This window comes from Osmerus eperlanus, chromosome 6 (assembly GCF_963692335.1).
Source record: "Osmerus eperlanus chromosome 6, fOsmEpe2.1, whole genome shotgun sequence".
Lineage (NCBI taxonomy): Eukaryota > Metazoa > Chordata > Actinopteri > Osmeriformes > Osmeridae > Osmerus > Osmerus eperlanus.
The window spans coordinates 15,928,780-15,940,908 of NC_085023.1; the positions used below are offsets into that span (position 1 = coordinate 15,928,780).

General features: G+C 46.1%; 1 protein-coding gene across 2 annotated transcripts in view; it reads left to right on the top strand.

The window, feature by feature from the left end:
* LOC134022395 (inositol polyphosphate-5-phosphatase A) overlaps positions 1 to 12,129 on the top strand; it is a 98,630-nt gene that overhangs the window by 37,761 nt on the left and 48,740 nt on the right. For both annotated transcript variants that reach the window (XM_062463879.1, XM_062463878.1), the window contains exon 5: positions 11,332 to 11,395. In XM_062463879.1, coding sequence (XP_062319863.1) covers positions 11,332 to 11,395 — 64 coding nt within the window. The remainder of the gene's footprint in view (positions 1 to 11,331; positions 11,396 to 12,129) is intronic.

Sequence of the window (12,129 nt, forward strand, 5' to 3'; positions counted from 1 at the left end):
CTGAAATTGGAGAGGTCCCTTGGCCGGCATGGACGGAGAGTTAATCTGCTTTTGTTAAGCCCCCCCTCAGTGGCAGCCACAGCAACAGGGGCCACGGTGCAGTTAAAGCATTCGCCTGTCACTGTGGACACGCACGTCTCTCCCCCCCCCCTCCCTCCCTCCCCCACCACACCCACCTACCTATCCCCAACCTATCTTAGACACACGCGCGCACACGCCCCAAAACCACCCCCATATTCCTCAGGTCCCCCCGCTTGTGCAAATAACGACATTTGAATCGAGCATTAACGGCCTTAATTACTTTAAAATTGTCATTTTAATTTACACTGATATAGTATTGATCACACAAGCAGAGATTAAGGCCCTCAGTGGAGCGGATGATGTGGAATTAAACAGGGCCGGGTGGGCCCCAGGGGCCTGCAGCCCTGTCCTGCCGCAGCCAGAAGAGGAATGATATCCCCTCCTAATGAACTGGCAGCATGCGCCGACATGAATCTCAGGCCCGGCGGAGAAGGAGGGAAATAATGGGGTTTGGGGAGCCATGGCGGGTTATTCATTCACTGCCATGCACCAATTCTCTCGTGATTCATCCCAGGGACCCTCCCAGGCAACCTGCCACCGTGTTTGCCTGCCACATTCTGCCCGGCTGACCTTTCTCCTGGCTAAGTGTATATATATATCCCCCCCACCCTCAGCGCACACGTCCACGTCCAGGCAGGTGCCACGAACGCCACACAGCCTCGTGGAGGGGAGGAGGGGCGGGGGGTTTGCCGGGGGAGGGGGGGGGGGGGTCATCTTCAGGGAGCCATCAGTGTCTAATCCAAACATTCGCCCTCGGTGTAAGTGTCCATCGTCCGTGATGCTCCCTCTCATCCTGGCTCACATCCTTTTCCTTCGTGTGAAATTGATCTGAGCCACCGCACAGCATGTCACGTACGGCTGGTTAATATCACAGGAGAAATCGTTAGCCTAAATCCCAGTAATTTCTCAGCCAGGTCGAGGAGGAGGATAAGGGATTTCTTGAGCTAGCCTCTTTGTTGTTGGCTAATTATAGTACACGAGACAACCTCTTGACACCTGTCCAGAGAGAAACAATCTCACTTCACGTACAAGTACATTCAAAGGGTGCCACTCAAAGCTAGATACCTTCTTGGGATAAGACTTCTGTTGTCTGCACACAAGTAAGGAGGGGCTTATAGGATGTGTTTCAATACAAGAGCAGATTTATCTGTGCATTTTACTAGATTATTAGTAATTAGATTGTAGAAGCCATACTCAAGTCACTTCTGCAATGCAGAGAATTGTCTGTTGCAGATTATGCTTTTGTTAAAGAAAAATTATTCCTCTGACTATTAACTATTGCCAATAACTGCCCACCCTCACTGTCAGATATCGCAATTGTAGTTGTTGGAATTTTTCTTTGCTTTGAGGTAAAGGTTAGTCCCAAGTTCTGTCCTTGTAAAAGTTTACAAAAACCGGTCCCTACAAGCCAAAGGTCCCAAAGCAGATTGAAAATGGGGGAAGGGGGAATGGGGGGGGTGCGTGCACGAGGGTCTCCTTTCATCGTATTGCCTACCTCACCTAGGTATCGAGGCGTGGAAGCCATTCCAACGATGAAGGGAACAAACAACACCTTTCTTTTAGCGGCTGCCGTATCTACCTATGGCGGCACTCGTAATGTCTTCAATACACATAATGGACTTGGCAAAGGTCCGGGGGTGGTCGAGCGCACGCCTCTCTACTCCACTCTGTCATCCAATCACCTTATTCTAATGCTCTTGCATTGTTTAGTGAACCAGCTGTCCATTTACATCAGGCCATAAGCACAGCTCCCCACCACAGAGGCACTTAATAGAATTAGTAGGTATTGTGCAGCACATTTCAAACACGTACCTACTGCGCCCGCTCACTTTCCCAACTCCCGCCCCCTCTGCCCACTTCTTGCATGTAGCCGTGCAAAGCTGGGCCGTTTCTCAATGTCGTCACATGGTTATATTTTTAATCTCTGTGTGTTCAACTGGCTATGAATAAGGGGAGCAATGTTTTGTTACGTCCGCATGGTCGAACATTTGCGGTCATAGGCACTGTTTCTTTTCCTTTCTTTTTTCTGTCTTGTCACTTCAATGCTGTCTTTAAAAGAATAAATTAGACTCACATGACACACCCCATGTGAATATAGAAAGATGAATGCCTATAAAATAACCCAAAATTGTTTTAGCCCCTCATATCCTAACAAAATTAAACAGGGCACATGACAATTGATTCAGAATGGCTCTTAGAGCGGGTCAGGGAAATGAACAATTCCTTTGTCCCCTAGCCGCCACTCCTGTTAAACTATTGGCCATAAAAGAGCCGTGCGCTCCCAATGAGGGGGTGGGATTTGGGCAGGTCCAATAATGAGGCTTTTCTTTCCCGCCCGGGCCTCATCCCAATTGATTTTTGTCAGGAAAATTAATTAACAGTCTCCAAGGTTCCGGAGGTCAGCTGGAGAACGGGTCCCTGCAGATGAGGGGCGTCGCTGGGTGGAAGTAGAACAGCGACATGGTGCTGGGGAACTTGTGGAGCTTCCCTGATGAAAGCTGCAGGGGCTTGGTTAGAGGGCGGACCAGTCCAGTTTATGATTCATTGTCTGGGTGTTGTTGTCAAGTACAAAATACATGGGAAAGATATTTGACCCTCAAAAGTCGAGACCACTAGTCAAGACAAACATGCCTGCCTGGAATTGAGGGAGTGAAATGTAACTTTTTATGTGCAGTAAATCATTGAAACAACTTGATTTAGCATCATTTGCACATAGCAAAGCTATGGAGGTTTAGACTAAACAGATTGAGCTGCAGGAACCTCTATGTGAAACTGTGTAGGACATTGATTTGGTTTCTTATAAAGCCGTATAAAATGAAACAACGGTATTTCAGGAAATAATGTTTTCCCAGTGGGCTTTAATCTGACGCAAAGGCTTCCCCAGTCAACAGGCCCGATGCACAAGTTCACCCACAATGCCTTCTAGTGTGCACCACTCCTTAGCTAATTACCAGCTCATTAAAGACTGCTGTAATTAGATTGGATGTTATGCTCTTTTAGTTAGATTCAACCCTCTTAATTTTAACTGCCTAATTACATTCCTGTGCTTTACGAGAAACATCTTTCAAAGCTGGCGCTTGGCCGAAGATGAAGGGTTTTCAGAGGGTCCCCTGAGTATTCCCGAAACTGTCTACTGTGTGTCTCCACTTGTCCCTCTGTGGAAGATGCATGTGAAGCAGTATGTTCCTATGTAAACCCTACTACTGACTTTTGAATGGTATGTCACACATCAACAAAAGCCCTCTGTTTAATGGGGATGTGACTGCTGCAAGGACAGTCAAGGATGAAATAGATTCATATTTGTTGTCCGGAGACGCAGCAAGTTATCCGAATCCAGCAAAGACATACTGTAACCTCTTAATCTAATCATACACAGTGCCTGAGAGACATCTGTCCTGGTCGCAGACCTTGGGGTCCCCCCTTGAACAAGGGCCCCCTGAAAAATCCTCTATTCTCCCAAGTGGTGAGTGTTTTTATTTCCAGGAGAGCAGACGTGGGTGTGTTGCCACTCGGGCCCCTGGCACAGGTCCTCAGCCCACTCCCCTCTCCAAGCTGCCTGCTGAGGGGCCCAGGAAAGGGCCGGATGCTGCGGCTGTACTTATAGAATGAACATCTGCGAATGAAACGTCCTCCCCTGCACCGTTTTGGTTATTTATTATTATTGTAATAATACAACCCCCCCCACCCCCCAAAAAAAGGCCCCATGACATAATTTCTGTTATCTAAGAAACTGAGGCTGCATTTACATTTGGCTTTTCACACGGGGTCCGTGGAGCTCTTGGGGCGATGCACTGGAGTATAACTAAGCTAGCATGGAGGATATCCAACCATTTAAATCAAGCCCCACGAATTTTACATAACACATCATCGGCGAGCATCGGTTTTTACATAAAGACAAAGAGGACGACAAAGAGCGAGTGGACTGGGTCTTAGCCAGAGACGAGTGGCTGCGTGTGTTTTGCCGGCTCCTCTAAAGCTTCACGGTCCTGTGGTCACTGTTTGTGCTCAGAAAACGCCTCCGACTGATACCCAGAGAGAAAGCTGCTTATTTCTCCCTCCCTTAAAAAAAAAAAAAAAAATGATTTTTTTGCCTCTGTACTTCACAATGGAACAGCACTCCTCGTTTCATGGTTGGTACTATTCCATCCGGCCATTTGAAATGGGACCGGACCTCGTGCCCATTAAGAGACTGCATCCTCATTTCTGATCGCGTTTGACTAGTCCACTGTCATCGAAGTGTTTTATGAAAGGCTGTAGGTGCTAGACGAGGTTGCCTTCGTTTGGAAGAGTTGTGTGTATATTCAGGGAAGAGGAAGGGTTGTTGATGCGATGGGGAACATTCTAATAAATCCCTCTCCGAAGGGACAGATGGATTCAGAAAATATGCTTCAAACTAATATATTTCATTGTGGAGCTTGGCAATAGAGATGTATCTCATTGGACAGCCAAGGGTACCACTTTGTCATTGCAAGGCCACATGGGCCAGCCAAAGCCAGTGGGGGACAGTGACCAAATCAAAGCTGCCTCCGGCCACGCAGTGACTGATCACCTCCCCAGGTGACGTCACAGCCCTGACAGCTATCCCAGCATCCTAAGCGGGATGGCGAGGTGCTCAATAAACATTATTGATAAGCAAGTTGCCAATGTCAGTGGTTGGAGAGAGGTTTGTGTGTGTGTGTGTGTGTGGTTGTATGTCCCGTAATATATTAAAATGAAGTCTGTTACACTTAGTAAGCTATTGAAAAGAAAAGAAAGTATGCTGCCTGCAAGCGCTTAAAACGAAGTCCGTTGGTTGCATATGTGATCCTAATCCAATAGTCTATCACAAATGAACCTAAATGAATAAGCGAGATATTAAATCACATAATAATCTAGATTGATGAACTGTCTGCAACAACATTAGTAGCTTTGTCTAAGAGAATGAGGAAAAATCTATGGACTCAAAGACCTGTCATTTGCATGAGCCTCTTCTCCCTAATGGGAACTATAAAAAAAAAACGTTGAAATATTCTTTTTGATTATTGGACATCCATAGCAAAATATGATTTACATTAATGAGCATAAGTATATTAAGGCATTTTATCCCCCAGCATCCGAAACAATTGAATAATGGCCTTGGCAGCCATGCAGGCGCAGAACAAAGAAGGAGAGGAGGTAATGTCATTTTAATTACTAATGGAGGCCTCAGTTGTACAGCCTTTGATTTTTGATTCTTAGGGCCAATCTAATAATGTAGATAATATTCATCATCTTTGTAACCTTTTAGTAAGATGATCTTGTTAGCGCCAGGCCACATATTTACTTAAATAAAGTAGTTATTCACCACACTGGCCATTTAGATCAGTGGCTTGTTTGAAGATGTGGGTTGAAAAGAGAGAATTTCTTCTCATAAATATTATGTATTTTCATGTCACTTAAAAGATGTCTGCAGCAGCCAGAAACTCTTGCTTCAAGTTTGTTTTTCAATGTTGTGATGTGTAATTTCCGCTGCACCTCATTGTAATTGTTTGCAAGCATAAAACAGCTTTAACCAGAAATGTAGAAGCATCTGTCCATTAGCTAGCATACTGGCTAACTGTGAAGGGTCAATAGCATAACAGGCACCACAGGTGTAATCTAATTAGCTTCGATGCCCATCTTTTATACCCTCGTTAAAAAAAAAAATGCTGAAGTAGCACTGCTGTATTAGCAAATATGCAGTTCAAATATACAAACATGAATCTTTTTTTACGGGTCCCTGCTAACTTACTGGAAATGAGGTTTAATGTAGAAGCTAATAAGTAAGTGTATGTCAGAATAATGTTTTGATTCAAATGAATGTAATGGGTACTTTGAGTTCAAGGATAAATCAAGGATTTAATCAAAAACGCACATCAAAATGGTTATGCTGTCATTTTCTGAACATTTTTTTTATGACTTTACCTTAACAGGAGGCATCGAACCCTTTCAATTCAGTTACCAAACTTCTCAATCTGTATTACAGCGTAGAAACCAATGATGTTGTACAGGGAGAACGGGCATTCTAAAAGGCTCCTTTAAAAGTCTGAGTCACATCATGCATTCCGTTTCTCATTTTTTTCATCTCTGTTGAATGTCATTGCCATGACAGTTTTATTGCTTTGGACCCCTCCGGCAGGCAGGTTAGGGGAGCGATGGTACGACTGATGAGCGTGGCAGGAAATTGGCAGATGGAAGCATCCATTTCACCGCTAATTAGAGGGTCCACCAGCCTGCCGACTGACAGGGTTCAACTGGGCAATGTAGTGGCTGCCAGCTCCCATCCCGCACGCTTTATAAAACGCTCTTTAATTCCCAGGCACAATATCATTAACTTTGTAAGTGGATGAACACAATGGACAAGCAATTTAATTAACTTCTACCATTGGATGTTGGAGGGGAGACTAAATGAAATTAATGCACAATATTTCCCAGGGAGGCAGCCAACCTTGGGAGTGTGCTGGATTGTTGGCAGGTCAGGCTCCTGCCGTGGGTTTGGCCAATTACGCCTTGTTTAGACCCATCCATAATATTTTACTCCAAAAGAATAATAAAATCATCGGTTTGAAGATCAATCATGCTGTGCATGATGCTCCCGTACTGGGGGATTTTAGAATAATGAGCAGGAGGCTCGGTCCAGGAGATCTTTATGGTAACTACAGAATGGTAGCAGCTCTTGTAGGAGGCATCAGAAAAAAAACTTGCTGGCAGCAATTTAAGCGTTTGGGTATGTTTTTTTTCCAATGAGGAAATCAAGACCCAACTTGTGTGCGACATAAGAAATACAGTATGGAGATCTTTTATTGCATCGCTTTACTTTTATATCTGAGGTCTCGTTTCTGGCTGTCTGAAACTCTCCACACTGTGTCAGCCTCACCCCTCAACCTGCACCCCACCCTCCCCCCATAGACGTGGGCTCCTTCAGGGAAATGATCGATGGAGAAACGTCCAGCCTCTGCTTTCAAATAAGAGAGGAGAAGTGACAGAATAAGTTTTAATGAGAGTTTTGTCTGTGTATCCAGTCAGGCCCCAGCACCAGCCAATGAATAATAGACACAGTGGCTCAATACTCTGAATACTCAATCGATGGGTCTGCGAGTGGCACACGCGCGTGTGTGTGTGTACTATGGCTTCTCGATCCGTATCTCTGTTTTGAAAAACGGAGTCCTTCTCTATTGACGCTTCTCCAACCGGGTGTGTTTTCACTGCAGCAGATGACAAACACCTTGTTTGTGCAGTATTGGAGACTGGTGCAGAGGGCCTTCTCACTGTAACACTGCATGGCACATGAATACCAAGTGATGTCTCCCTGGACCATCAAGCCTGCTGGGTAAACCAGGGTTTAACCCCCCCTCACCCATCCCCCCACCCATAAACTTATCAAATGGGTGATGTCCCTGGATCATGAAAGACATGACATGATAACTAGACACAGTGATATGATCTATGGCATCTTGGAGATGACGGATCATACCATGGCAGGTAAAAAAACCCGGATCTCCTTGGCAACTAATGATGAAATGGTTTAGACATCAGTCAGTCTCCATGTTTCTGTGGAAGCCTCTGTGTCCTGGCCGCATGATGATGCATCGTAACGTTGGTCCTTCATGACGGCGTGTAGCCGACCTTTAACATCTGAAGACTCCATTCATGTGTGTGCATGTTTAAACGACACACCTTTATATGCTGCCGTCTTGAAGTGTGTATTTATTCGCACTGCTGTGTGTTATTTGTCTGTGTGTGTGTGCATGCATGAGTGAGTGTCTATCTGTGTGTGTGTGTGGGTGAGTGTGTGCGCTATTTGATGAATGGCAAATTTTCTGTGGAGGGAGAGAGTTGTTATGAAAACAGAACCGGGCCCGTTTTCACATTTCATCCTCGCTGTCTAGAGGACTAATATTTTAGACAGGGAGAGCGAAAAGGCCTGTGGAGGCCCTAGGGAATTTGTCTCTGAGCAGGGTACAGTACAGCATTCATAACACGCCTAGTCACATTGTCCCTCTGACAGCACTGTCTGGGTTAGGGACACACCAGATCTGTCTCTCTCCACTAATGTATCCCTCAGAACCCTCTCATCATGTTGTCCGTGCTCTAAACACTGCTCACATACCTTAGTGCCAGGGGCTTGAGGCCTGGGATGGATTCTCTGGGAGACAGGAGCAGAAACTCTCCTGGGACAGACCGAGCTCCCCCGGGGCGGAATGGAGGTTAGACCTTGCACAAAATTATGACTTTTATGTTTGCTTTATGGGTCATTTTTCACATTAAATGCAGAAAATCCATCTGAAGGTCAAGGAATGCGTACTTCTTTCGCTCTGTCCCAACTCGTTTTTTCGCGTGCGGGTATTGATGAAGCACTCAGTGGAGCAGGCCGTGCAGCGAGGCGACGGCCCTCTGGTGGCTCCGTCTCCTCTCGGGCTACAGGGACGACTGGAGCTCCGGTCTGCAGGGGGGTTTGGGAAATGTCAACTGCATTTCCTCTTTGTCTCCCTCTCTCTCTCTCTCTGTGTCTCGGTCTCGGTCTCGGTCTCTGTCTCTGTCTCTCTCTGTCTCTCTCTCTCGAACACACGCGCACAGCCAGGAAGACGTGGGCTTATTTCCTTTGAGTGGTGTGTGTACAATACAGGTCCTGATAAGAAATCGCATTGCCAGAACGAGGCAATAAAACCTGGCTTTTATGGTGCGCTTATTGTCTTTCTGTCTACAATTATGGCGATTACTCATTTTCCTGCTGCCTCCCCCTGGCCCTGCAAGTCGGCCTTAATAGAGTGCATTTTACTAATGGAAAATTAAGTAGTGGCCATGGCGGAGGGGTTTATAAATATGTAAAATATACTTTTAATTATTTCAAGTGAATCTGGCAGGTAATCAATAAAAGTGGGACGTGACAAACATACGCTTGACACAGGCCATTGTACAGCAAGTGGTTCAAGATAAGGACGGGCTGTCAGCACAGCCCTACTCTTATTAATATTTGGAGCCTGTCATGTCGAGAGACAAATGGATTAATTGCGGCCCGCTAATATAATAGGTTCTTCATGAAGAGTGGAGGGGGAGAGGGAAAGACGGTGAAGCAGCCAGGGTTTGAGCCCCAGCGTCATATAAATATTTACTAGGGTTGGGGGTTAAATGGATTCTTATGATTACATAGATAGTCACTTAGGCACAATTGTTTATCATTTATTTGAGAGTTGATTAATTGCGATTTGTTTAAAGGCATCATATTAAATCCAGTTATACTCCTGGCGTTTGCTGGGTTTGAGGAGTAATCAATGTGCATTGCGCAGGAGGGAGCCAGGCTGTCTTTAACACAGCTGTGAGGCCTGCTGCTGCTCTCCTGCTACACTGGGACTGGAAATAACGAGATACTTTTGATGTTTTTATATTTTCAATTCGATTTTCTGTGCACGTCAGTGTTTATCTTGAGCATAGTTTTAATTCTCTAATCATGAAAAAACAGCTGGTTTAGTAATTGTGGTGTTTTTATTAAATGCATCTTTATTTCTTGTCACAATTGTTGCTTTCTTTTGTTAAGCTTTTCCTTTTTAGTCATTTTGAGGAAGGAAATTACCACCACAGATAAAAGCTCTGTGACACCAGTTGAACAAATAACGCAGATTTTATTTTCATCCCTTGTCTTTATCATTGTCATCCCTGTCTGTCAGTGGCAGTTTGAGGTGAAAAAGAACATAAAGAAGCACAAACACAGATAAACAAAGGTTGTCTTCCTGGAAGCTCCTCCACTGCGCATGGAAAGTTGACCTTGAGTCCCTCTATCTCTCTCTCTTTCCCTCCCTCCCTCCCTCTCTCCCTCCCTCTTTCTCTCATTTGATGCCGTTCATCTGGTTCCTGTCCTCCTTCAGAAGGAGGGGAAGAGACTGAAGGAGTGCAGGAGCTTGCTGTGGCTTTGGGTCACCAGCCGCTGTTCTCATCAATTAAATGTGCGACAGTGTTTTCCTGTTGGATGAACTTATATGTCAAGGAGATGGGCAGGACCTCATGTTTGTGCTTTTGACAAATCAGCAAATGTTTAATCTCAAGATGCGCCCGGACTCATAAATAATGCAGGGGACGGGCGGCGGGCGAGCCTAGCCGAAACTCTCTCGCTCTCTCTTCGCGAGGGTGTCTGCGCCTCAAAGGGACGCGAGAAAAAGACTGCAGGGTAAATCCTCCGCTGCCGCCCTTCCCCTCCTCCGCCCTCCGTCCCCTCCACCCTCCGTGGAGTCCTTGCACGGCTCCCTGCGCCCTTCCCCGCCCCGTCGGCTCCCTGCCTGGGGCCGCACGGCTGGGAAGACGGGGGAACCTTCCCTCCTGTCCAGGGAGGTGCTCTCCGCTTCGCACTGCCGTTTCCACCTCATTCAGCCCTCTCCCCCCCTCCCCCCCCCGCCTAATAACTCTTCTTCACCTCTCTCTCTGTCCATTTCATCACCCGTTTCACACTCCTTCTCTCTCTTTTCGTTCCCTCCGTGCCGTGCGATGGGAGGATAAGGGAAAAAAAGCACACACCAGGAGGACCCATGGTAGAATGACCACAAGGCGAAAGCTGCGCTGCCTGAAAGACACAGTGGGATTGAGAGCTGGCTTTCCCGCCACAGCCCCAGATGTAAAGAGGGCAGCAGAAAGCAGTGTAGCAGACTGTGAACCGCATCAAATCCCCCGGGCACCATTCCACCTCTTCCCACACAGTTTGTTTGGCTTGTCCACAGACTGGGAAAGTTGACCGATTGTTCTCTCAGAAAATTAAGATTTTAATCCTATTGAAGTAAATCTTTGGTTATTCAAAACTCCATCTGAATGTGTTCTTTGAAAGGCTAAAATGGGTTATTCTTCACGTCGGGAGGCTTTGAGATGAGTGTTGGAGTATGCGCTGTTGAGTATACAGTATTGATGGTGCACTACTCTTGATTGTGTACTAAACACTAAATCCTGGGCTAGTGACCTCCTATTAAAGGAAGCAGTGTCTGTGAACGGTTATGGGGGAGTGGACTCAGCCAGCAGGGGGATCTTTTTCCAAGGAGCCAAAGTGTTTAAACCCGAGTTCCCTTTTGCACGTCAAAGCTCTATGGAAATTGAGCCTTTTACTGTATCACCACAGATCTAAGCTCCTATTACACAATGGTATTATGTGCTTCTGCGTGAATGTTCTGGGGTAACCAAAATAATCTGAAAAGGTTTATGAACAATTCTTCTAACCTCATACCCCTCTTTCTCTCTCTCTTTCTCTCTCTCTTTTTCTCTCTTTCTCTTTTATAGGCACTAGGAAGTTGCTACTTTCTCCACGAATCCTTGAAAAACATCCACCAGTTTGATTTCAAAGGTGAGTCCAGTCCCCGCCATGGCCTCAGCATCTCAAGACCTCATGTCGTTCTATCCAACCCCCCCTTACACATCACACCCCAACCCCCCCTTACACATCACACCAACCACTTACAGCCCGGTCCTGGTTCCATCACCACCAGCAAGCAGAAGATTGGTCCGGGGAAGGTAATGTAGCAGCAGGAGAGATAGAATGGTAATACTTAATAATATTAGGATTTAATTCATGAGATTTCGGGCCTGTGGTAATTGTGTACGGGGGTTATTGGACAGTTACGGCGGTCTCATCAGCCGGTGGTGTCAGAGGGCCCGGGGGTCCGGTGGAGCCGCTAATTAAAGAGTGGATATAGATGTAGGAGGGCCGTCGTCCCATTAGGCCCGAGTCAGCATTAGGACGGGGCTCTCACCCCAGTGAAGGACAGGCTGAGGGGACAGTCCCTCAGAACATAGTACACACATACAAGTAGCCCCACATACGGTCCACATCCACGGGAAACAAAACAGAAACATACATTCACGCTGGAACCCTGTTCAAACTGTGGAAGATGTTAGAATCACCATCTCCAGACATTTAATTCAATCTCCTCGCTGTATTTGATGACGAAATGCACGTTCAAAAAGTGGTATAAGATTCAAAAAGATGGTTCCACTAAGCTAAATTTGACAAATGTGTTTCTTGAGGGAACTCATTGTTTCCAGCCTCTGTTTGTCCCCAGTGTGACTCCAGCGTGTGTT